At 40.9% G+C, this 25,190-nt stretch overlaps 1 protein-coding gene across 7 annotated transcripts in view; it reads right to left on the bottom strand.

Moving 5' to 3' along the window:
- LOC122930979 (ABI family member 3 binding protein) overlaps nt 1-25,190 on the bottom strand; it is a 407,440-nt gene that overhangs the window by 272,512 nt on the left and 109,738 nt on the right. For all 7 annotated transcript variants that reach the window (XM_044284793.1, XM_044284797.1, XM_044284795.1 and 4 more), the window contains exon 2: nt 11,625-11,804. In XM_044284793.1, the coding sequence (XP_044140728.1) occupies nt 11,625-11,804 (180 nt within the window). The remainder of the gene's footprint in view (nt 1-11,624; nt 11,805-25,190) is intronic.

Genomic DNA, 25,190 nt, shown 5'->3' with positions numbered 1-25,190 from the left:
GTCAGCTGATCATTCAGGCAACATCTATTACCCCAGACTTCACTATAAGTTTCATGTGTAATATCCAATAACTTCCATGTGCATTCGTATTTTTCTCGCTCCCATAAATATAAAGGACTATTCCTATCTGCCACATGGATAGGAATAGGACATGTTCTATAATTTGAGGCTACTTGGATCTCCAAAAAATACAGATGTGTGCATGGCCCCATAAAAATAACACATGGATGAAAAATATGGTCTCTGCCATCTCTTGTAGTAACAATCTAACTTGGCCAATACATCTTCTCCACAATATCTGCCATTGGAGGAAAGTCAGAAGATGACTATACAAATTAGAAATTTGGCTGACATTTATTTAATGTATAGTCTTCTTTAGAGTACAGCCACACGGTCAGGTTTCTGCATGCAATTTTGGAAGCCAAAATCAGGAGTGGATCATAAAAGAAGAAAAAGTATAAAAAACAGATATGACTTTTTTTTTTTTAAATCACTCCTTGTTTTGGTTGTTTGACCACACCTGACAGAGTGGTCAAACACTTAGGAGTCCAGTTGGCTTTCCTACTCAGTGAGTGATTTACAGCTCCAGTATTTCTGTATGTATAGTCACTGAGCGAGACCAACCACTGGATTCTTTAAAGGGGTGGTCTGGGTTCAGAGCTGAACAGACATATCCCCTCTAAGATGAGTACCTCAATTTCCCTGCGCTGGATCGCGCAGGACAGGGTCTTTTTAAGCAGATCTGGTGACGTACCAGGTCTCTGCTAGGGAGAGCATCAGGTGCAGGGCATGGGAGAGCACCGGCATATTAAATGCTCTGATGCTCATTTCTGGGGGGCTGCCTGGGTGAAGTAGGGGATATGTCCTGGTTGAGCTCTGAACCCAAACAACCTCTTTAAGCCAGATTGAACAATGAACTAAATATACTACTAAGGCACATCAGAAGTATGGTATGCCACATTAAATTAAATCAAATTTACTGTTTCAGAGAGACTGTTATACATATGGATATTAACCGAGTTATTCAAGAATAAATGACTTAAGAACCCTCCAAGCAATGCTATTAGTTTAGATCCTTTCCAAAAACAATAAAAGGAGGATTTTAGGGATTTTTATATACCTGATATCAGCCATGTATAAACCACATTTGCGTAGAAATGCTGAATGACTAATTTGTATGTTTATGCAGTAAGAAATGGCTGAATTACAACAGGATGAGTTTTTATTGTCTAGAAGTGAGCTGGTTTACAATGTGCACACACTGTATTTCTATTTCCAAGCATAGAAATGATTGGGACAACAATAACAAAATAATCAGAGTTGTATTGAAACAGCATGCTTTGGAGTCAGACTATATTAGGCTACTTTCACACTAGCGTTCGTCGGTCCGCTCGTGCGCTCCGTTTGAAGGAGCTCACGAGCGGACCCGAACGCAGCCGTCCAGCCCTGATGCAGTCTGAATGGAGCGGATCCGCTCAGACTGCATCAGTCTGGCGGCGTTCAGCCTCCGCTCCGCTCGCCTCCGCACGGACAGGCGGACAGCTGAACGCTGTTTGCAGGGTTCGGGTGTCCGCCGGGCCGTGCGGAGGCGTGCGGATCCGTGCGGATCCGTCCAGACTTACAATGTAAGTCAATGGGGACGGATCCGTTTGAAGATGCCACAATGTGGCTCAATCTTCAAGCGGATCCGTCCCCCATTGACTTTACATTGAAAGTCTGGACGGATCCGTCCGAGGCTATTTTCACACTTAGCTTTTTTTTTGCCATTTTAATGCAGACGGATCCGTTCTGAACGGAGCCTCCGTCTGCATTATTATGAGCGGATCCGTTCAGAACGCTAGTGTGAAAGTAGCCTTAGAGAAAAGGAGCTCAAGGGCTGTACTAGACCACTATTCTGAGAAAAGCTTTGAAAACCCTTTCTGTCATTGCAGTGTTTAACGCTTCTAGTGAATCTGTCACTGTTTGTACTAGAAAAAGGCAAATATAATAACTTAAAAAGACAACTTTAACGGTCCAGCTGCTGCAAGGATGTACATTTCTCCTATCATTACATATTACATGACCATATTCATTTTTTTCATTTTAAACATTTATTTTAATATAATTTCAAATCAGTAATATTTATAGTTATTACACCCATTTCTTGTAGATATTGTACAGATGTATTACAAGGAGATAATCACTATGAGTATGTTTAACACAAAGCATTAAACATTTTTATAAACATAGTACCATATCTTTCAGATATACAGTGTTTAGGTTCTCATTTAAGTATCTGGTGTTGATTCACGCTATATGTGCACTACACAATACTCTCTACATGTCCTTTTAATATTTTTTATACAAATTTGATTTTGGAGAAAAAAAAACTACCAGCAGCTGCTCTGTCTGTTTCCTACAGTATCACTGTATATAATCTTTTAGTCCTCCTCCTGGGTGGGCCCGATCAGAGTTTTGGCCCCAAAGTAGCTTTTTCCCCTGCTTCCCCTATATTTACGCCCCTGCTCTGCACCCCCTATAGCTACGTTGTGCTGTTCTCTGTGGAGGCATAGATTTGTGTACGCAACCACTAGAAAGAATTCTGAGGGAATACCCTCCTGAACTGGGCTTCACCTGAGGGGAGGACATGCCCACTGAGCAAGACACCTGACACAGTAATGCAGTCCCATGTAGGAGGCATCAGCAATCCGTTTTCGGTAGGCGATTAAGTAGGCGAGTTACCTGAACCCAACAGCTGGTGACTACACAAGAGAAAAGGAAGATATGCTCTACAGGAGCCATGATAAACCTAAAGGGTTCCATTCACGTAACAAACATGAAAGCTTGTGGTTTGTGGAACAAGTTGCACTTTCTAATGGCAACATTTAATATTGCATAAGATCTAGAGGGAAGCTGGGAAAAAATTCCACATGGGTTGGAATTGGAAAAAAATGCAATTATGCCACATTTTTATGGGTTTCATTTTTATGGTGTCCCCTATGTGATAAAACTGACTTAATGCCCTTCACTCTCCAGGTCAGTATTATTGCAGTGATACCACATTAATATCGTTTTTTTGTGTTTTAATATTGAAAAAAAACTTTTGGGGGGAGATGTAGTGAATAAAGAACTTTTAGATTTTTTTTTCCATTGCAGCCTTCACCGTATGGGATAAATATGCTTGTATTTCAATAGTTTAGCCATTTTGGGATGTGTTGGTGCATATGAGCTTTATTTTTTCATTTTTAATTTTAGTATGGGGAAAGGGGGATGCTTTGAATTTTGTATATTTTTTATTATATTATTTTTATAACTTTTTTTTTTACTTTTTTACGCCCCCCCCTTCCCTAAGGGACCTGATAATGCAATCCTTAGATTGTTTCTCTCATATACTACTGTGATTTAATACAATAGTATATGGTAAATTCAGTATATTCTAATGCAGCACCGTCACTTGCAGGCCTACAATGAAATTGACCTGTAGCTTTGTACAGGCTCCAGCCTATCACCCCCAGCAAATGGCTTCCCTGACACCAGCGCACGGAAGCCGTTCAGGCGACTGAAGTGCAGCGCTCCCGGGAAAAGACGTCTCATATGCCATGGTCACAACTGAGGGGTTAAATGTCTGACTGACAGCTAAGGCGGCACTCTGTTAAACATTGAAGAGTAGGCAGCACTCGCATAAGCACTGCGGCCGCTTCAAACACTTAATTTGTGGGTGTATCAGAAGTCAGACCCTGGATGATCTGATATTGATCATCTATCTTGAGGATAGATCATCAATATCTGTAGGCCAGACAACCCATTTAAGTGTATGCAGTCATTTTGAACAATGTCCTTGAATTTCTAAAAATGACCTTGAATTTCTAAAAATGACCATGAACTACGCAACTTCAGCAGAGCTGTACTGGGCAGCAATGTTTTGAACAGGAAATTAGTGCAGTCTATCATTTTACAATCTTGGATGTTCTGCTATAAGTAAAATATTGATTTTAATTAAATTCTATTTAGACAATATTTTTATTTTTTCTCCATCATATCCCATACATATTATACACCACAACGTAACTATTTGCTAAGTTCATCATCAAGCCATTTTATAGCTTACAGGTGACTAAAGGAAGCACGCCAGCTGGAATTCCCATCTTAGAAATCCATAAATCACTGTGCAAAGTAGCAGATTCTGAATGAAAATAACTGGCATTCTTTTCCAGCGTTATGGATCCATGGCCTTATGCTATTACGTTTTTTTCCCCAGGTGTTGGCAGTTAATACCTCTCTGGGTAATGATCACACAAGTGCTGGATTTGTGCAACTACAAATATTAGTTTATGTCCTTGTTTCACTGCTACTTTATATAATTTATAAGGCCTCATGCACACAACCATTTGTGTGGTCCGCATCCGAGCCACAGTTTTTGCGGCTTGGGTGTGGACGCATTCACTTCAATGGTGCGGCAAAAGATGCGGACAGCACTCCGTGTGCTGTCCGCATCCGTTGCTCCATTCCGTGGCCCCACAAAAAAATATAACATGTCCTATTCTTGTCCGTTTTGTGGACAAGAATAGGCATTTCTACAATGGGCCGCCAATTCCGTTCTGCAAATTGCGGAAGGCACACGGGCGGCTTCCTTTTTTTGCGGATCTGCGGTTTGCGGACCGCAAAAAAGGCACATGTGCATATAGCCTAATGAAGATGAACATGCTAAACAACCGGTAGGTGCGATATTTTTGTAAAGGCCAGATTACCTGCATTGTAACGTGACGGAGTCGGTTTCAGAGAAAACAGGTACATAGCAAATGTGGTGCCAATAATTTTTTTAAAAAAGGGTCAAAAGGTGAACTTGGAAGCTGCAGGTCTCAGTTTAACCTCTATTGGGGGTAACTGGTGTGAAGGTTTTATAAGTGATGGTGTCCTGGGGTGTCTCAATGAAAATGAGTGTATACTGTTGTATTAACATGGGTGTATGAGGGATCGGTCCTTTCAAACTAATGTGATCAGCTTCTATGAGGAGACTGGAGCGGGGATGATGATAAAATGTAGGTAGAAGCAGCACAAAGCGGTCTTTGGTCGATGTGGAAATACGATGCAACAGCCTCACCGTTGACCCTTAATCCAACAGGCCATATGATGAACGAAAAACAAGAATGGCACCGGCAGCAGCTCACATCATCCAATATTTTATTGCGACCTCAAGACAAAATACAGCAGCAACGTTTCGGCTGAAACTCAGCCTTTCTCAAGCCTGGCTTCTACTGCAAGGGTCTTTTAGCCTTCCTTTGGAACAACTTAATAAGCTGAAGTGGATGGACATAGGTCTTTTTTCAGATTTACAGACTACAGTACATTACCATGTTACCTTTAGGATGCCGTGTAAAGGTCAGTAGGTCAGTCACTGATTGTTAAGTATTCAGCAGGTTTAGAACAATGGACATGTGATAATATGATATACCTGGAGGCACAATTGTGATAGCGACATACTTTATACTAGTTTTGTGACCTTAAGCTACTTAATCTCAATCATCTTCTATATCAGTATGCAAAGGTTAATTACCCAGGTTTATGTACAAACATCAAAGACCTAAGGCTGACCAGGGAAAGGTCAGAACAAAAATAAAATCCTTGGGCAGGTCATGCCTTCAGCAGTTGCAATTTTTATGTTGCAAAGACGTTTATTTATGGACATGGAATGGATCCTAGTCTTAGCCTGCTGTAGCAAAGGACAGATAATCAAGACCTAGCAAGTTGATCTGTTAAAAAAGCATTATTATTTGTTCAGTAGCTACATTGAAAGTGTTCAGTTGTTTCTTAAACAATATAAAAATAATGAAAACTATAGTTTCATTCTGAATAGCTGCTGATACAAATATTTCTTGCTGGAGGATAAAGCTACTTTCACACTAGCGTTTCTATTTTCCGGTATTGAAAACGTCATAGGGTCTCAAATTGTCAATGGGGACAAAACGTAACTGAACAGAACAGAATGCTCCAAAATGCATTCCATTCCGTTCTCATACAGGAGAGCAAACCGCAGCATGTTGCGGTTTGCTTTCCGTCCTGGGATGCGGATCATGACCCACAATGCAAGTCAATGGGGACGGATCCGTTTTCTCGGACACAATCTGACACAATAGAAAACTGATCCATCCCCCATTGACTTTTAATGGAGTTCATGACGGATCCGTCTTGGGTATGTTAAAGATAATACAACCGGATCTGTTCATAACGGATGTAGATGAGTATTATCAGTAACTGAAGCATTTTTGCTGAGCCCTGCCGGATCCAGCAAAAATGCTAGAGTGAAAGTAGCCTAACATGCTGGATCCACAAGCAGTCAGAAATGCATGTGTCCTATCTTAAGAAACAGGGTCAGTTTGTGCTTACTTATGATGTGTTTTAAGTCAAACTGGCTTCTTCATCAGGTACAACATAAACATGTATTGCCATGTCCTCAAGAACCTGCTGTATAAAAATATCACATGACCTAACCCCTCAGGTGAACACTGTAAAAAAAAAAAAAAGGGTGTCCAAAAAGTCATTTCTGGTCATCTTACATCACAAAAAGTGTAATACCAAGCGATCAAAAGCCAGTTGCCCAAAAAAAAAAAAAAAAGATGGCTTTCAGAATATGGAGACATGTTTTATTATGTAAAACTGAAACAAACAACAACACAAAAGTAGTTATATTTGGTATTGTCGTGTCCGTAACAACCTGCTCTATAAAAATACCTTGACCTGCCAGATGAACCTTTTTAATAGCAAAAAATAAAAACGGTGCCAAAACAGCTATTTTTTGTTACCTTACATCACAAAAAGTGTAATATAGAGCAATCAAAAATCATATGTACCCTAATATAGTACCAACAAAACTGCCACCTTATCCCATAGTTTCCAAAATGGAGTCTCTATTTGGGAGTTTCTACTCTAGGGGTGCATCAGGGGGTCTTCAAATGTGACATGCAACTTAAAATTATCCCAGTTAAATATGCCCTCCAAAAACCATATGGCATTCCTTTCCTTCTGTGCCCTGCCGTGTGCCCGTACAGCAGTTTACGACCACATGTGGGGTGCTTCTGTAAACTACAGAATCAGGGTAATAAATATTTAAAAAAAATGTCTGTTAACTGTTGTTTTGTTGCTGGAAAAAATTGATTAAAATGGAAAATCTGCCAAAAAAGTGAAATTCTGAAATCTCATCTACATTTTCCTTTAATTCTTGTGAAACACCTAAAGTGTTAACAAAGTTTGTAAAATCAGTTTTGAATACCTTGAGGGGTGTAGTTTCCAAAATGGGGTCACTTTTTTAAAGTTTCTACTCTAGAGGTGCATCAGGAGGTCTTCAAATGTGACATGGCAACTTAAAATTATCCCAGTGAAATTTGCCTTCCAAAAACCATATGGCATTCCTTTCCTTCTGTGCCATGCCGTGTGCCCGTACAGCAGTTTACGACCACATGTGGGGTGCTTCTGTAAACTACAGAATCAGGGTAATAAATATAAAAAAAATTGTCTGTTAACTGTTGTTTTGTTGCTGGAAAAAATTTATTAAAATGGAAAGTCTGCCCAAAAAGTGAAATTCTGAAATCTCATCTAAATTTTCCTTTAATTCTTGTGAAACACCTAAAGGGTTAACAACATTTGTAAAATCTGTTTTGAATACCTTGAGGGGTGTAGTTTCCAAAATGGGGTCACTTTTTTAAAGTTTCTACTCTAGAGTAGAAATCAGGTCTTCAAATGTGACATGACAACTTAAAATTATCCCAGTGAAATTTGCCTTCCAAAAACCATATGGCGTTCCTTTCCTTCTGCGCCCTGCCGTTTGCCCGTATAGCAGTTTATGACCACATATGGGGTGTTTCTGTAAACTACAGAATCAGGGCAAAAAATATTACGTTTTGTTTGGCTGTTAACCCTTGCTTTGTTACTGGAAAAAATTAATTAAAATGGAAAATATGTCAAAAAAGTGAAAATCTGAAATGTCATCTACATTTTCCTTTAATTCTTGTGAAACACCTAAAGGGTTAACAAAGTTTGTAAAATCAGTTTTGAATACCTTGAGGGGTGTAGTTTCTAAAATGTGGCCATTTATGGGTGGTTTATATTATGTAAGCCTTACAAAGTGACTTGCTTCTAAACTTCTAAGCCTTCTAACGTTCGAAAAGATTAAAATGTAATTATCCAAAATTATCCAAACATGAAGTAGACATATGAAAAATGTTAAGTAATAACTACTTTAGGAGGTATCACCATCTGTTTTAAAAGCAGAGAAATGGAAATTTAGAAAATTGCTAATTTTGTGTAAATTTGTTTTTTTTATTTAAAAAAATGAAATATTTTGACTTTTTTTGTCATGAAGAACAATATGTGACGAGAAAAAAATATCTCAGAATGGCCCGGATAAGTAAAAGCGTTTTAAAGTTTTTACCACATAAAGTGACACATGTCAGATTTGCAAAAAATGGCCTGATCGTTAAGGTGAAAAATGGCCTGAAGGGGTTAAGGAATGTGAATTCATAAATATTTTTTTAAAAACTAAACTAGCTAAATCCATAGATCTATAGAGGCTGTCATGGCTTTGGCAACATTTACAACAGGGAAAAAGATTTACTGCTACCAAGGTGGATGTGAAAATCCCATGACATAATAATGCTTCATTAGATCAGTCAGGAGAAAATATGAGTGGAAATTGAGTTATGTAAAAATGATGGAATACAGCTTTTTTAAACTAAACAATTTCCTCCTTTATGTTTATTTTATACCTTTGCTGCTTAGATTTTCCTACATAGATTGTACATGAGAAAGATATATTTCTCTCATAAAACATACAGTGCTTGCCTTAGAGATCTCTGCTGATTAATCTTTAGTGACAACATACATTAGGTGACCACAACCAAAGCTAAGTTGCAGATTCTGAGAATCATGATTTAATAACTTCATATATCTCAATACACATTGTTTCATCTTTAATATAGTCTTTATTCTTTATAACACCCTACAAATACAACTCACCTGTGGCTAGTCTAATACACTGACCCTATTCTTTTATACTTAAAGTATAGCTGTCATATTTTTATTTTATTTGCTAGTTTATTAGAGCTAGGCATGTATACCTGAGTTAGTCTGTCAATGATTGCCAAAAGATCTGTAATTACCTAATAATAACAGCTTTCCTTAATGTCCCTTTCACGGCTCCCTTAAAAGACCTTTGCTATGGCTTGTCTGTCTGTGGCTAGGAAGACAGAGGGGCGGTCCTTCACACTGCATGCCTGCATTAGGCTTCAGAGTGAGGAGGCGTGTCTCTCAGTAATCCAGGGGCGTTGCTAGGGTCTGAAAACATTCGGGACACAAGCCCCTTTGTATCACGCCCTATGAAGCCACGCCCCCACCCCATGAAGTCACACACCCATCACCGGGGGAGAGGGGGGCTTCACAGTAGCTATTGACCCCTTTCATCAGTCCCCCTTCACAGTAGTTATTAACCCTTTTCAGCAGTCCCCCCTTTAGTGAATTAGGGACTGCTGAAAGGGGTTAATACCTACTGTGAAGGGCCTAGCCTTCTGGGCAACCCCACAGATCATCCCCCCCACCCTCTTGTACTTTAACCCTTTCAGCAGTCACCCCTTAACAGTAGTTAATAACCCCTTTCATCAGTCCCCCCCTCAGTGAATGGGGGACTGCTGAAAGGGGTTAATAACTACTGTGAAGAGCCTAGCCGTTTGGGCAACCTTACAGATCTTCCCCCCACCCCCCTTGTACCTTAACCCCTTTCAGCAGTCCCGCCTTCACAGTAGTTATTAATCCCTTCAGTGAATGGGGGACTGATAATAGGGGTTAATAACTACTGTGAAGTGACTAGCCATCTGGGCAACCCCACATATCATCCCCCCACCCCCTTGTACTTTAACCCTTTTCAGCAGTCCCACCTTCACAGTAGTTATTAACCCCTTTCAGCAGTCCCCCCTTCAGTTAATGGGGGACTGCTGACAGGGGTTAATAACTACTGTGAAGGGCCTAGCCGTCTGGGCAACCCCACAGATCATCCCCTCATCCCTCTTGTACTTGTTCCGCTGATCCGCTGGCTGCATGGGCATGAGTTAAGTCACCTCGGTGTGCAATCCCGTCCTACGCCGCGTGATCCCGCAAGACCCGTGACCTACAGCGGCGGGACTCGTGGTATCACGCGCTGCAGGACGGGATTGTGCACCAAAGTGACTGAACTCATGCCCGTGCAGCCCATAAGTAGTGGAACAAGTACAAGACTACAGCAAGTGTGCAAGGGAAGTGAGGGAAAGCAGTTTTGGCCTCAGAGAACTGTCAAGAGGAGCCATCTTGAGAAGGTCCTTATATTGTAAATGTTTAAACAGCCGTGACTAAGGGAAAAACTCAAGGAAAACAGTGGTATGTGAAGAAACTAAAGATTGCTTTATGCATAATGCTGCTGCAGCAGTAACATATGCTAAAATAGTTTTTTTGATGAAAACCTAACAGTTACCCTTTAAAACATGCTACATTTGTCTCAGTGTCCTAGAGGTAAATGGTAAATAAAGTATCTATTCATTTTGCTGTTTATTTATTGTGTATAATATATATTTTATATATTTTTTGTCAGCAAATACTCTCGTAGTTTATTTGCCTTTTACTAAATTGCAATCACATTCCCTGGAACACATATAGTACTGTAAGAGCTGGGATAGTAAAGAAGAGGCTACAGATGAGAATACAGCTGCAGCAGGCAGCCAACTCTGCACTGGCCATTGCTGCACCAGCTCAGTTTCTAACAAGCTCGGCCAAATTTCACTTTTCTGTGTTTCTGCTGCTCTGTCCTATTAGTCGAGTGTACCCAGAACTTTCTGCTTTTGTGGGAGCAAGGATCTATATATAACCTCCTCCTGAACTTCCCCTAAGGTGGGTAAGATCATCACCTGACCACACTGGTGAGCTGCAGCAGTGGTCTCTCCCTTCCCCTAATCACAGATCTAACTCTAACCCCTCCCATGGCTGTACAGATCCATCCCACACAGAAGTGAACATACCACCTCTGCAGCCATTTCAGCTGTACAGGGGCCCAGCGTGGGAGGGGGCCCATTCATACTAGTGAGTGCTTCCATTATAGTAGTGCTCACTAGTCGGCAGGGGGCACGGGAAGCGCCGTGAGCTGAGTGCTATACTCGTCCCTCCTCACTGGTCTCCTCTGGACCACGTTGCTGTGTATTGAATGCGTACAGAGCGCACTATGAATGGACTCTGTACACAGACAGGTGACTGTGCAATGCAGGCTGGAGAAGAACAGCAGAGCAGGGACTGCAGGACTCCCCGGACATGGAGAGCAGCGGCGAAGCAGGAGAGATAACTTTGGCGTGTACAGCGCTGCTTCTAAATGTAAGCCAGCTTACTAGCTGGCTTTCATTTAGACCATTTTCTACGCCTATACCAAGCGTACAAAATGATGAATGAGATGGGCTTGCCGGCCGTCCCCTTCCCCACCCATGCCACGCCCACAGTTTTAGACCTGACGTGAGCGGGGAAAAGTCGCAGATTGCGGTGAAATCCGCCTAATATAAGCGTATTTCAGTATAATAAATGACCCCCAATATTTTTTCGCAAACATAAATTTGAAAATATTTACAATAAATGAAAAAACTTACCAACATCCGTGATGTATGACTTCCCATTATCTGGCCACTGGATGTATTGGTTTGTGAAGTAATTGCTACCATATCCTAGAATAAAACCTTCTAGCTTGATATTTTCATTTGGTCGATGAAATTTCATTACCAGTGTGTCCCCAGTGATGTTAATATAGGCCTTCATGTTTAGCTTCTTTACTGCAGAAAAAACCCCAATATATTAAATATGATAATGTACAGCTTTCACACAATGACAAAAATTTCATTTCAGGTAACATGTGGGATTGATGACAATTTGGTGCTGTTTTGTAAAGCACAATATTTTATTTTCAATATAATAACCTAATAAGTGCGTAGTTTCATTTTAAACTTCAATAAAGTAATATAAAAATACTATCTCTGGTACCGGCGAGCTCACCAGCTTCACTTGAATGGGACCAACAATTGTAATGACACTGCTCTGCCTCTACACATGGAGACAACGCTCAAGTAATTTTGAAGCGGCATCATCACTGGCTATATGCACACCAATCGGTAAGATGACTATGGCTTATTATCAATGGATGTCATGATTAGATCTATATTTTTTCTTTATGTGGTCTTTGGACAATACTCCAGTTGCATTTGCTTGGTAACTGTATATTTCCTTACTTGACTGTGTTACAAAATTGCCCTTGTTGTACATCTATTATTGCCACGTGCTATATTTTCCCATACTAGTGTCATATTTGCCAGCGATGACACCTTTTGTGCTACTCATCCCTGTTTTAAAAAAATTGTAATCATGTAATAACCAATAAAGATTATTTTTTTTAAATGTTGGGTACATGATGGCTGAATCTTTTCTATAGAATTTTGTCATGCAGTAAGCTAGTTTGCACTGTACATTTTTCCACATGTTTTTATTCATTTTTTCCACTGCATTTTTTATGCTTCTTGTAAAAACCAAAAATTCAATAAAAACATGCCAGAAATGCTGTGTGTGAACATATCCCCCAGACATCAAAGACTATGTCCCTGATTTATCAACAGGAAACATATTGAAGTTTGCCTTCACATTTGTTTATTTGTGTAAAGGTAATGGACCATGTGCCAAATTTATGAAACTGGCACACAGCACAACTATCACATTTTGACTGATTTTCACTGGCCACAGCTATGGAAAGCTGGGAGTAGAGTGAAGTCGAAACGAATTATTGGGGACTTTTATAATTGTCCCAATAATAAATATGGCCAAAACCAGCATATTCCATAGCAATGAGAACAAAACAGCTGAATTTCTAAAATTGGCCTAGCAGATGCAAAAAATAAAACAGAAGAAAAGTCACAATTGACTCCAAAATAAAGACAAAACCACTTTGATAAATCGGTGCCTATGTTTCTCCCTAGTCTTGTTGGAAGTGTGAAAAATAACAGAATAAGTGAATTTTGCATTTGGTTTCATAAATATGCCTCACTGTCTTGCACATGGCCTTACTATGGATTTATGTAGAATGGTTTCGTTATATGGTATGTAAAGAATTATACTGGCCCAAACTCCATACTGTACCTCCATGTGTTTTATACAGAAGCACACAGATATACTTAAGTCCAGAAATATTTGGACAGTGACAAGTTTTGGGGACCACGGTCCGTGAAAACAAGTCCTGCCGTCCTGCTGAGTGCATGGCATATTGGTTGCTATGATGCCGTACGCTCCGTGTCGACGCCACTGTACAGTAATACACTAGTATGATCTATACGAGTGTATTACTGTATAGCGGCGGCGACATGAAGCGCACAGCATTAAAGCAACCAATGACGCCATGCGCTCGTGCAGTCAGCAGGATGGCAGGAGAGGTTTTCCAGGACTGTGGTCTGTGAAAATCCACGTATGTGTGAATGAGGCCTTAAGCAGGTAAAAGTTTTTGAGTTGATTCTGGTGTAGCATTTGCATTTGGAATCTGTTGCTTTGAACCCACAACATGCGGTCAAAGGAGCTATTGATGGAAGTGAAACAGACCATCCTTAGGGCTTGTTCACACGACTGTATGACTTTTTCAGTGTTTTGCAGGCCATTTTTAACTGATCCATTTTTCCATTTTTTTTTTCAGTAGTGTTTCCGGTTCCATTCCATTTTTCCGTATGGCATATACATTATACAGTAATTACATACATTGGGCTGGGCATAAGATTTTCAATAGATGGTTCCGCAAAAATGGAACGGACACAGAAGACATACGGAGTACATTCCGTATGTGTTCCATTTTTTTTGCAGACCCACTGACTTGAATGGAGCCACGGAACGTGATTTGCGGGCAATAATAGGACATGTTCTATCTTTGAACAGAAAGGAAAAACGGAAATACGGAAACGGAATGCATATGGAGCACATTCAGTTTTTTTTTGCCGAACCATTGAAATTAATGGTTCCGTAAGCAGACCGTATATGGAACTCAAAAAATGGCCTGTATACGGAACGCAAAAAACGTTCCAGTGAACGAGCCCTTAGGCTGAAAAAAAGAAGAAATCCATCAGAGATAGCGAATAGAGCGCATTGGTGAGCTTGTGAACTCAAAAAGGCTTGGATGTCCACAGATGACAACAGTGATGAATGATCACAGAATCCCTTCCATGGTGAAGAAAAAACCCTTTCACAACATTCACCTAAGTGAAGAACACTCTCCGGGAAGTATGTATATCAGTATACCATAAAGAGAAGACTTCATGAGAATAAATACAGAGGGTTCACTACAAGGTGCAAAACACTAATCAGCCTAAAAAAAAAGAGGCAAGATTAGACTTTGCAAAAAAAAAAAAAACATCTAAAGAAGCCAGCCCAATTCTGGCACAGCATTCTTTGGACAGATTAAACTAAGATCAACCTGTTCCAGAATGATGGGAAGAAAAAAGTATGGAGAAGGCTTGGAACGGCTCATGATCCAAAGCACACCACATTGCCTGTAAAACATGGTGGAGGCACATCCCCTGTAAAACATGGTGGAGACAATGTGATGGCATGGGCATGCCTAGCTTCCAATGGCACTGGGTCACTACTGTTTATTGATGATGTGACTGAAGACAAAAGCAGCCTGATACATTCTGAAGTGTACAGGGATATATTCAATTAAATGCAGAAAGGTTGATTGATCGGCACCTCACAGTACAGATGAACAATGACCCAAAACATACTATGTAAGCAATCCAGGAGTTTTTAAAGGCAAAGAAGTGGAATAGTCCGCAATGGCCGAGTGAATCACCAGATCTCAATCCGATCCACCATGCTTGTTTAAGACAAAGCTTAAGGCAGAAAGACCCACAAACAAGCATCACAAAAGAGGAAAGCCAACGTTTGGTGATGTCCATGGGCTCCAGATTTCAGGCAGTAATTACCTGCAGAGGATTCTCTACAAAGTATTAAAAACAAATATTTTATTTATAGTAATGTTAATTCGTCCAATAATTTTTGAGCCCCTTAAACGAGGAGGCTTTGTAAAAAAAATTGTTGCAATTCCTAAATGTTTCACAGGATATTCACAGGATATTTTTGTTTAACCCCTTGAATTGAACATGAAGGTCTACACTGCAGTTGCATCTCAGTTGTTTCACTTCAAATCCAATGTGGTGGCATGCAGAGCCCAAATCATGAAGATTGTGTCACCGTCCAAATATTTCTGTACCTAACTGTATATAACACAGGTTGCCTTTGAGTTACTAATATCAACTTGTAGGGACTCCATATACTATTTGGCAATGACTGGCTGCTGCGATCATGTGTCACCGATGCATTATGGTAGAGTTATCTAGTCATTGGCTGCAGTGGCCACGTGACCCATGTCAAACCGGATGCTGTTGCAGGAAGACCTGGAATGCCCAAGGAGGAAAGTTTGGAGCAGGAACCAGCGGGAATAAGGTAGGTATGATTCTCACCGTGGGTCTGGCCACACTGGGGGGGGGGGGGGGGGGGTCTGCAGAAAAGGTCCCCAAGGGTGAACAACCCCTTTAACGGAAAAGTATTCCATATATTTAGCTCATAGCATATGCTTTATTTAAACGAAAACACATCAGTATAAACTGTTGGTCTTTTATGACATATCCTCACTGGACAGCATAATCAAGTTTGCTTGAACCCTTCTAATAATTATAGCATGGAACTGTGAATATGAAAAACAACATGGAAAGACAAGGCAGGCACAGTCCCAAACCTTACTATAAATTGTACATAGGGTTAAACAAAACTTGCATTATTCCATTCACCTGTTAAAAGAATATTTTGGTGGATTTGAGCCTTTAAATGAATGGGATTGTGTCCGTCCATAACTTGTTGGGTGTCTATATAAGACATTTATAAAACATGACATTTAGTCTACAATATTTTCATTTTACCTAATAAATTCATACATATTATTCTTTAAAAGGTGTCTAGCCTGTTTCTGGACAGAGGTATTCCAGGGGAGGTGCTGATGGATTGACTGTTAGGGCGTTGGGTTAGATGACGATTTGGCTTAACAATTTATAAGAAATATATTTATTATTGACTTTTAATACGCAAGCTTTCCCTATTCTACCCTGTTTTACAACAAAATAATATAGTGCAGTATGCTATTACTATATATTATTTTTACCGGTATTACTTTTACATAAAAATAAGAACTCACACAAGTAGGTATGTTTTACACACAGATATGTGATATACCGATTAACAAATTTCACCTAAAAAAATTGTCCCACAGAGTGTGCTACACATACCGTTCACATCTGCAGCAGCGGATTTGGTAGGCTGTTCTAGTAGAGAGCAACCTGCTGGAATTCCCGCATCTGGCATTGGCGGATTTTACAGTACACTGCCGGATCCCCAATGACTATAACGGGGTCCAGCAGTGATCCAGCGGCATCCCAGGATAAATGCCAGGTTTCAGCCAGACAAAAACTGTTGCACACAATGGTTTTTGTCTAGCTAGCAGGATCAGACTGCCAGATCAGGCATGCCTGACATGTGAACGTAGCCTTAACCACTTCAGCCCCGCTAGGTGAAACCCCCTTCATGACCAGAGCACTTTTTACACTTCGGCACTACACTCCTTTCACCGTTTATCGCTCGGTCATGCAACTTACCACCCAAATGAATTTTACCTCCTTTTCTTCTCACTAATGGAGCTTTCATTTGGTGGTATTTTATTGCTGCTGACATTTTTACTTTTTTTGTTATTAATCAAAATGTAACGATTTTTTTGCGAAAAAATGACATTTTTCACTTTCAGCTGTAAAATTTTGCAAAAAAAACGACATCCATATATAAATTTTTCACCAAATTTATTGTTCTACATGTCCTTGATAAAAAAAAATGTTTGGGCAAAAAAAATATGGTTTGGGTAAAAGTTATAGCATTTACAAACTATGGTACAAAAATGTGAATTTCCGCTTTTTGAAACAGCTCTGACTTTCTGAGCACCTGTCATGATTCCTGAGGTTCTACAATGCCCAAACAGTAGAAAACCCCCACAAATGACCCCATTTCGGAAAGTAGACACCCTAAGGTATTCGCTGATGGGCATAGTGAGTTCATAGAACTTTTTATTTTTTGTCACAAGTTAGCGGAAAATGATGATGATTTTATTTTATTCTTTTTTTCTTACAAAGTCTCATATTCCACTAACTTGCGACAAAAAATAAAAAATTCTAGGAACTCGCCATGCCCCTCACGGAATACCTTGGGGTGTCTTCTTTCCAAAATGGGGTCACTTGTGGCGTAGTTATACTGCCCTGGCAATTTAGGGGCCCAAATGTGTGAGAAGAACTTTGCAATCAAAATGTGTAAAAAATGACCGGTGAAATCCAAAAGGTGCACTTTGGAATATGTGCCCCTTTGCCCACCTTGGCATCAAAAAAGTGTCACACATCTGGTATCGCCGTACTCAGGAGAAGTTGGGGAATGTGTTTTGGGGTGTCATTTTACATATACCCATGCTGGGTGAGAGAAATATCTTGGCAAAAGACAACTTTTCCCATTTTTTTATACAAAGTTGGCATTTGACCAAGATATTTTTCTCACCCAGCATGGGTATATGTAAAATGACACCCCAAAACACATTGCCCAACTTCTCCTGAGTACGGCGATACCAGATGTGTCACACTTTTTTGCTGCCAAGGTGGGCAAAGGGGCACATATTCCAAAGTGCACCTTTTGGATTTTGCAGGGCATTTTTTACACATTTTGATTGCAAAGTTCTTCTCACACATATGGGCCCCTAAATTGCCAGGGCAGTATAACTACCCCACAAGTGACCCCATTTTGGAAAGAAGACACCCCAAGGTATTCCGTGAGGGGCATGGCGAGTTCCTAGAATTTTTTATTTTTTGTCGCAAGTTAGTGGAATATGAGACTTTGTAAGGAAAAAAGAAAAAAAAAGAAAAATCATCATTTTCCGCTAACTTGTGACAAAAAATAAAAAATTCTAGGAACTCGCCGTGCCCCTCACGGAATACCTTGGGGTGTCTTCTTTCCAAAATGGGGTCACTTGTGGCGTAGTTATACTGCCCTGGCAATTTAGGGGCCCAAATGTGTAAGAAGTACCTTGCAATCAAAATGTGTAAAAAATGGCCTGCGAAATCCGAAAGGTGCCCCTTTGCCCACCTTGGCTGCAAAAAAGTGTCACACATGTGGTATCGCCGTACTCAGGAGAAGTTGGGTAATGTGTTTTGGGGGGTCATTTTACATATACCCATGCTGGGTGAGAGAAATATCTTGGCAAAAGACAACTTTTCCCATTTTTTTATACAAAGTTGGCATTTGACCAAGATATTTTTCTCACCCAGCATGGGTATATGTAAAATGACACCCCAAAACACATTCCCCAACTTCTCCTGAGTACGGCGATACCACATGTGTGACACTTTTTTGCAGCCTAGATGCGCAAAGGGGCCCAAATTCCTTTTAGGAGGGCATTTTTAGACATTTGGATCCCAGACTTCTTCTCACACTTTCGGGCCCCTAAAAAGCCAGGGCAGTATAAATACCCCACATGTGACCCCACTTTGGAAAGAAGACACCCCAAGGTATTCAATGAGGGGCATGGCGAGTTCCTAGAATTTTTTTTTTTTTTGCATAAGTTAGCGGATATTGATTTTTTTTTTTGTTTTTTTCTCACAAAGTCTCACTTTCCGCTAACTTAGGACAAAAATTTCAATCTTTCATGGACTCAATATGCCCCTCACGGAATACCTTGGGGTGTCTTCTTTCCGAAATGGGGTCACATGTGGGGTATTTATACTGCCCTGGCTTTTTAGGGGCCCTAAAGCGTGAGAAGAAGTCTGGAATATAAATGTCTAAAAATGTTTACGCATTTGGATTCCGTGAGGGGTATGGTGCGTCCATGTGAGATTTTATTTTTTGACACAAGTTAGTAGAATATGAGACTTAGTAAGAAAAAACAAAAACAAAAACAAACAAAAAATTTCCGCTAACTTGTGCCCAAAAAAATGTCTGAATGGAGCCTTACCAGGGGGGGGGGGGGGTGATCAATGACAGGGGGGTGATCACCCATATAGACTCCCTGATCACCCCCCTGTCATTGATCACCCCCCCTGTAAGGCTCCATTCAGACATCCGCATGATTTTTTACGGATCCATGGATACACGGATCGGATCCACAGAACGCATGCGGACGTCTGAATGGAGCCTTACAGGGGGGTTATCAATGACAGGGGGGTGATCAATGACAGGGGGTGATCAGGGAGTGTATATGGGTGATCACCCGCCTGTCATTGATCACCCCCCTGTAAGGCTCCATTCAGACGTCCGTATGCTTTTTGCGGATCCGATCCATGTATCCGTGGATCCGTAAAAATCATACGGACGTCTGAACGGAGCCTGACAGGGGGGTGATCAATGACAGGGCGGTGATCAATGACAGGGGGGTGATCAGGGAGTTTATATGGGGTGATCATGGGTGATCAGGGGTTTATAAGGGGTTAATAAGTGACGGGGGGGTGTAGTGTAGTGTGGTGTTTGGTGCTACTGTACTGACCTACCTGAGTCCTCTGGTGGTCGATCCTAACAAAAGGGACCACCAGAGGACCAGGTAGGAGGTATATTAGACGCTGTTATGAAAACAGCGTCTAATATACCTGTTAGGGGTTAAAAAATTCGGATCTCCAGCCTGCCAGCGAGCGATCGCCGCTGGCAGGCTGGAGATCCACTCGCTTACCTTCCGTTCCTGTGAGCGCGCGCGCCTGTGCGCGCGCGTTCACAGGAAATCTCGGCTCTCGCGGGAGGACGCATATATGCGTCCACCCAGAAGAGCAGGACCGCCGGCAGGACGCAATCCTGCGTACGGCGGTCCTGAGGTGGTTAAAAAGCACATGCAAAATTTGTACACCAAAACACTGGACATCCAACATCTGCTCACTCTAGAGGTGAAATATATATTTTTAACTATTTTAACAATTTCTTTTACCCAGTTTTAGCCAGAGCCATATTTCCCCTTCACATCCAGACACATTTTAGTTTTATTTTTTTAAAGTTAATGCTGCTTCAAAAGTCTTCACTTTCTTGATCCACAAGATCAAACCACATTTTGCAAGTCTCACTGATCTCCTGGTACCTGTCACAGGAACATCCGTGACAGTATCCCCCCCTTTTACGGGTGACCTCCGGGCACCCAGGACCGACCTTATCTGGGTAAGACCGGTGAAAAGCTTTCACCAAGCGACTGGCATTCACGTCGGAAGCTGATACCCACATCCTCTCCTCTGGTCCATAACCCTTCCAGTGAACAAGATACTATGGAGAACTTAAGAGTCAACTACTATGGCGATCTGAAATTCCAAACTACAGTCCACCATGACAGAAGCAGGTGGCAAGGAAGGAAGACGATTCCAAAGGTTCAACAAATCTCTTCAATAAATATTTATGAAACACATCATGCATTTTCAAAGCCTGAGGAAGTTCAAAACGAAAAGCTACCGGATTAATAATGGCAGTGATCTTATATGGACCAATAAACCTTGGACCCAACTTCCAAGACGGTACCTTCAACTTAATGTTTCTTGTGGACAGCCACACATAATCACCCACTCTTAGGTCCGGACCATTCATACGTTTCCTGTCAGCCATATTATACTTGTTGCCCATATTCCTCAAGTTATTTTCTGCCAAATAGATGACAATGATGACGAAAAACATTCCTCCCCAGGAATTCCAGAAGTATCAGAACCAGAAAATGTGCCAAACTGTGGGTGAAACCCATATGGCCCAAAAAACTTATCAGTGGACTCCTGTCTACGATTGTTTATGGCAAACTCTGCTAAAGACAAAAATGAAGACCACTCCTCCAGGTTCTCACAGACAAAACAGCTCAAGTAAGTCTCCAGACTCTGATTAGTGCGTTCTGTCTGTCCGTTCGACTGAGGATGCAAAGCCGAAGAAAAGAACAGTTGTACCCCCAGTCTAGTACAGAACACCTTCCAGAATTTGGAAACAAACTGAGTCCCACGATCCGAGACCACGTCAGAGGGAATGCCATGTAGTTTCACAATGTTATCAACAAACACTTGTGCAAGAGTTTTAGCATTAGGTAGGTCCGGCAATGGTATAAAGTCTGCCATTTTACTAAAGCGATTAACTACCACCAGAAGAACTCTTTCCTGAAGAATTAGGTAGATGAGTGATAAAATCCATGGATAAATGAGTCCATGGTCTGGTCGGGGTGGGCAACGGAAATAGAGATCCGGAAGGCCGAGTATGTGTCACCTTAGCTTGTGAACAAGTGCTACAGGCTGACACATACACACTTACGCAACCCCAGCCACCAAAATCTATGATAAATGAGGTCAGCAGTGGCTCTGCTCACAGGGTGTCTCGTAAGAACCGTATAGTGATGTTTCTCTAACACCTTGTGACGTAATTCAGATGGAACAAACTATTTCCCAGAGGGACAAGAATCCGGTGCGTCTTCCTGAGCCTCTAACACCTTCACCTCTAGGTCAGGGTATAGAGTGGATATCGCCACCCCCTCTGACAGTATCGGACTTGGATTTTCAAAATCACCACCTCCAGGAAAACTACGTGACAAGGCATTTGCCTTGATGTTCTTAACCACAGGAAGATAACTGATAATGAAATTGAAGCTGGTGAAATACAAAGACAATCTGGCTTGTCTCAGGTTCAGTCGTTTAACCGAATCCAGGTAAGCCAGGTTTTTGTGATCTGTGAACACCGTGATCGGATGAATCGCTCCTTCCAACCAATGACGCCATTCCTCAAAAGCCAACTTAAAGGCCAGCAACTCTCTGTTACCCACATCGTAATTTCTCTCTGCGGCAGAGAGTTTTTTAGAGAAAAATGCACATGGGTGCCATTACCTGGTGATGGGCCCTGCGATAAGACTGCTCCTACCCCCACCTCGGACGTGGGGCGGAAGCGAAACACTCATTAACCACAGAAAAGGCTCGCAATGCCGAATCTGACCACACTGAGACATCCGTCCCTTTCTTAGTGGTGTCTCACCACTGTCGAATAGTTCTTAATACATTTTAGGTAATAGTTGGTGAACCCCAAAGACCGCATAAGAGCCTTCAGATTTTTGGGTCGGTTGCAGTCCAATACAGCACAGACTTTCTCTGAATCAATTAGAAAACCCGAGGATGACAACAAGTAGCCCAAGAACTGTACCTCATGTACAGCAAAAACACACTTCTCCAATTTTGCATACAATTTAACTGTCTAACGTGATCCTGATGAGTCTCCACATCTGGAGAATAAATGAGTATGTCATCCAAATACACAACAACAAATCTTCCCACCAGGTGATGAAAAATGTTATATTATTGTGTAAAACTTACATAAAAAAAAAAAGGATACATATTAGGTATCGCTGCGTCCGTATCGACCGGCTATATAAAAATATCACATGACCTAACCCCTCAGATGAACACCGTAAAAAATAAAAAATAAAAACTGTGCTAAATAAACAATTTTTTGTCACCTTACATCACAAAAAGTGTAATAGCAAGCGATCAAAAAGTCACACACACCCCAAAATAGTGCCAATAAAGCCGTCATCTCATCCCGCTAAAATCATACCCTACCCAAGGTAATCTCCCCAAAACTATGGCTCTCAGGCTATGGAAACACTAAAACATGATTTTTTTTTGCTTCAAAAATGAAATCATTCTGTAAAACTTACATAAATAAAAAAAAGTATACATATTAGGTATTTCAGCGTCCGTAATAACTTGCTCTATAAAAATATCACATGACCTAACCCCTCAAATGAATACCGTAATTTTTTTTATAAAAACGGTGCAAAAAAAGCAATTTTTTGTCACCTTACATCACAAAAACTGTAATAGCAAGCGATCAAAAAGTCACATGCACCCCAAAATAGTGCCAATAAAACCGTCATCTCATCCCGCAAAAATCATACCCTACCCAAGGTAATCGCCCAAAAACTGAAAAAAATATGGCTCTCAGACTATGGAAACACTAAAACATGATTTTTTTTGCTTCAAAAATGAAATCATTGTGTAAAACTTACATAAATAAAAAAAGTATACATATTAGGTATCGCAGCATCCGTAATAACTTGCTCTATAACAATATCACATGACCTAACCCCCTCAGGGTTAGGTCAAAAAGTCACACGCACCCCAAAATAGTGCCAATAAAACTGTCATTTCATCCTGCAAAAATCACACCCTACCCAAGGTAATAGCCCAAAAAACTGAAAAAATTATGACTCTCATTCGGTATTTTTTTTATAAATAAATATTTTTTTTACTTCATTTTACCAGTGTCATGAAGTACAATATGTGACGAAAAAACAATCTCAGAATGGCCTGGATAAGTCAAAGCGTTTTAAAGTTATCACCACTTAAAGTGACACTGGTCAGATTTGCAAAAAATGGCCTGGTCCTTAAGGTGAAATAATGCTGTGTCCCAAAGGGGTTAAACGGAAACTCTCAAAAATGTGCCCTGATGGAGCCTAAATTTTTTTTATATTAGGCCACGTGAGTACAGGCCCCACAAATTAGGCATTCACCTGACAGAAAAGAATAAGTGATTATGTGGCTGGAGGTACGGTATATTAGGCGGTCATTGGATAACAATTTTACTGTAGGCCGGTGGAGTACAGGCACCAAAAATTATGCATTCACCTGACAGAAAAGAACAAGTGATTATGTGGCTGGAGGTACATTAGTCATTCACTAAATAACAATTTTACTGTATGCCAGTGGAGTACAGGCCCCCAAAATTATGCCTTCACCTGACAGAAAAGAACAAGTGATTATGAGGCTGGAGGTATATTAGACGGTCAGTGGATAACAATTTTACTGTAAGCCAATACAGGCCCCAAAAATTAGGCATTCACCTGACAGAAAAGAACAAGTGATTATGTGGCTGGAGGTATATTAGGCGGTCAGTGGATAACAATTTTACTGTAGGCCAGTGGAGTACAGGCACCAAACATTATGCATTCACTGGACAGAAAAGAGCAAGTGATTATGTGCCTGGAGGTATATTAGGCGTTCAATGGATAACAATTTTACTGCAGGCCAGTGGAGTACAGGCCGCAAACATTAGGCATTCACCTGACAGAAAAAAAACAAGTGATTATGTGGCTGGAGGTACATTAGTCATTCACTAAATAACAATTTTACTGTATGCCAGTGGAGTACAGGCCCCAAAATTATGCATTCACCTGACAGAAAAGAACAAGTCATTATGTGGCTGGAGGTATATTAGACGGTCAGTGGATAACAATTTTACTGTAAGCCAATACAGGCCCCAAAAATTAGGCATTCACCTGACAGAAAAGAACAAGTGATTATGTGGCTGGAGGTACATTAGGCGTTCACTGAATAGCAATTTTACTGTAGGCCAGTGGAGTACAGGCCCCAAAATTATGCATTCACCTGACAGAAAAGAACAAGTCATTATGTGGCTGGAGGTATATTAGACTGTCAGTGGATAACAATTTTACTGTATGCCAGAACAGGCCCCAAAATTAGGCATTCACCTAACAGAAAAGAACTAGTGATTATGAGTCTGGAGGTACATTAGGCTGTCACTGGATAAAAAGTTTACTGTAGGCCCCTGGAGAAGAGGCCCCAAAAATGAGGCATTTACCTAACAGAAAAGGCCTTTTATACTGCTGTATATATATAAGACAAGGACCATTCTTTGTTCTGGGTGGTGGCGGATATGTGTGGGCTGGCATGAGGAAATTTAATTACACGTGGTCGTCACAGGTGTTGCAGTATGGCCTCCTCATACTGCTGCCAACTCCAGACCCTGTCATTGGGCCATTCTGTGGTCTCCTCTGTCATAGGTCCTCTCTGTAGACTTCTCATGCTGTTCCCACACTCCCCACTTCATGACTGGTACCATCATTTTTGATATGGTTGATATCATTATTTATTTGACCTTTCTTCTGATCTGTCAGAAGGAAGGAAAAATGAGACGCACAATGGGTCGGTCACGAATGTAGTAGGGGAGAACACCAAAAGACAACAAGAAGGAAGGGAAAAGACACTAGGCCTCACCACTAGGGAAGGAAAAGGGTCACCAGCTATAAAACCCTGCCCCTGGCCCTAACTCCTATC

The sequence above is a fragment of the Bufo gargarizans genome, chromosome 3, assembly GCF_014858855.1.
Source record: "Bufo gargarizans isolate SCDJY-AF-19 chromosome 3, ASM1485885v1, whole genome shotgun sequence".
NCBI lineage: Eukaryota > Metazoa > Chordata > Amphibia > Anura > Bufonidae > Bufo > Bufo gargarizans.
Note: the sequence above shows the minus strand (reverse complement) of the source record. Positions and strands in the feature narration are given on the sequence as shown.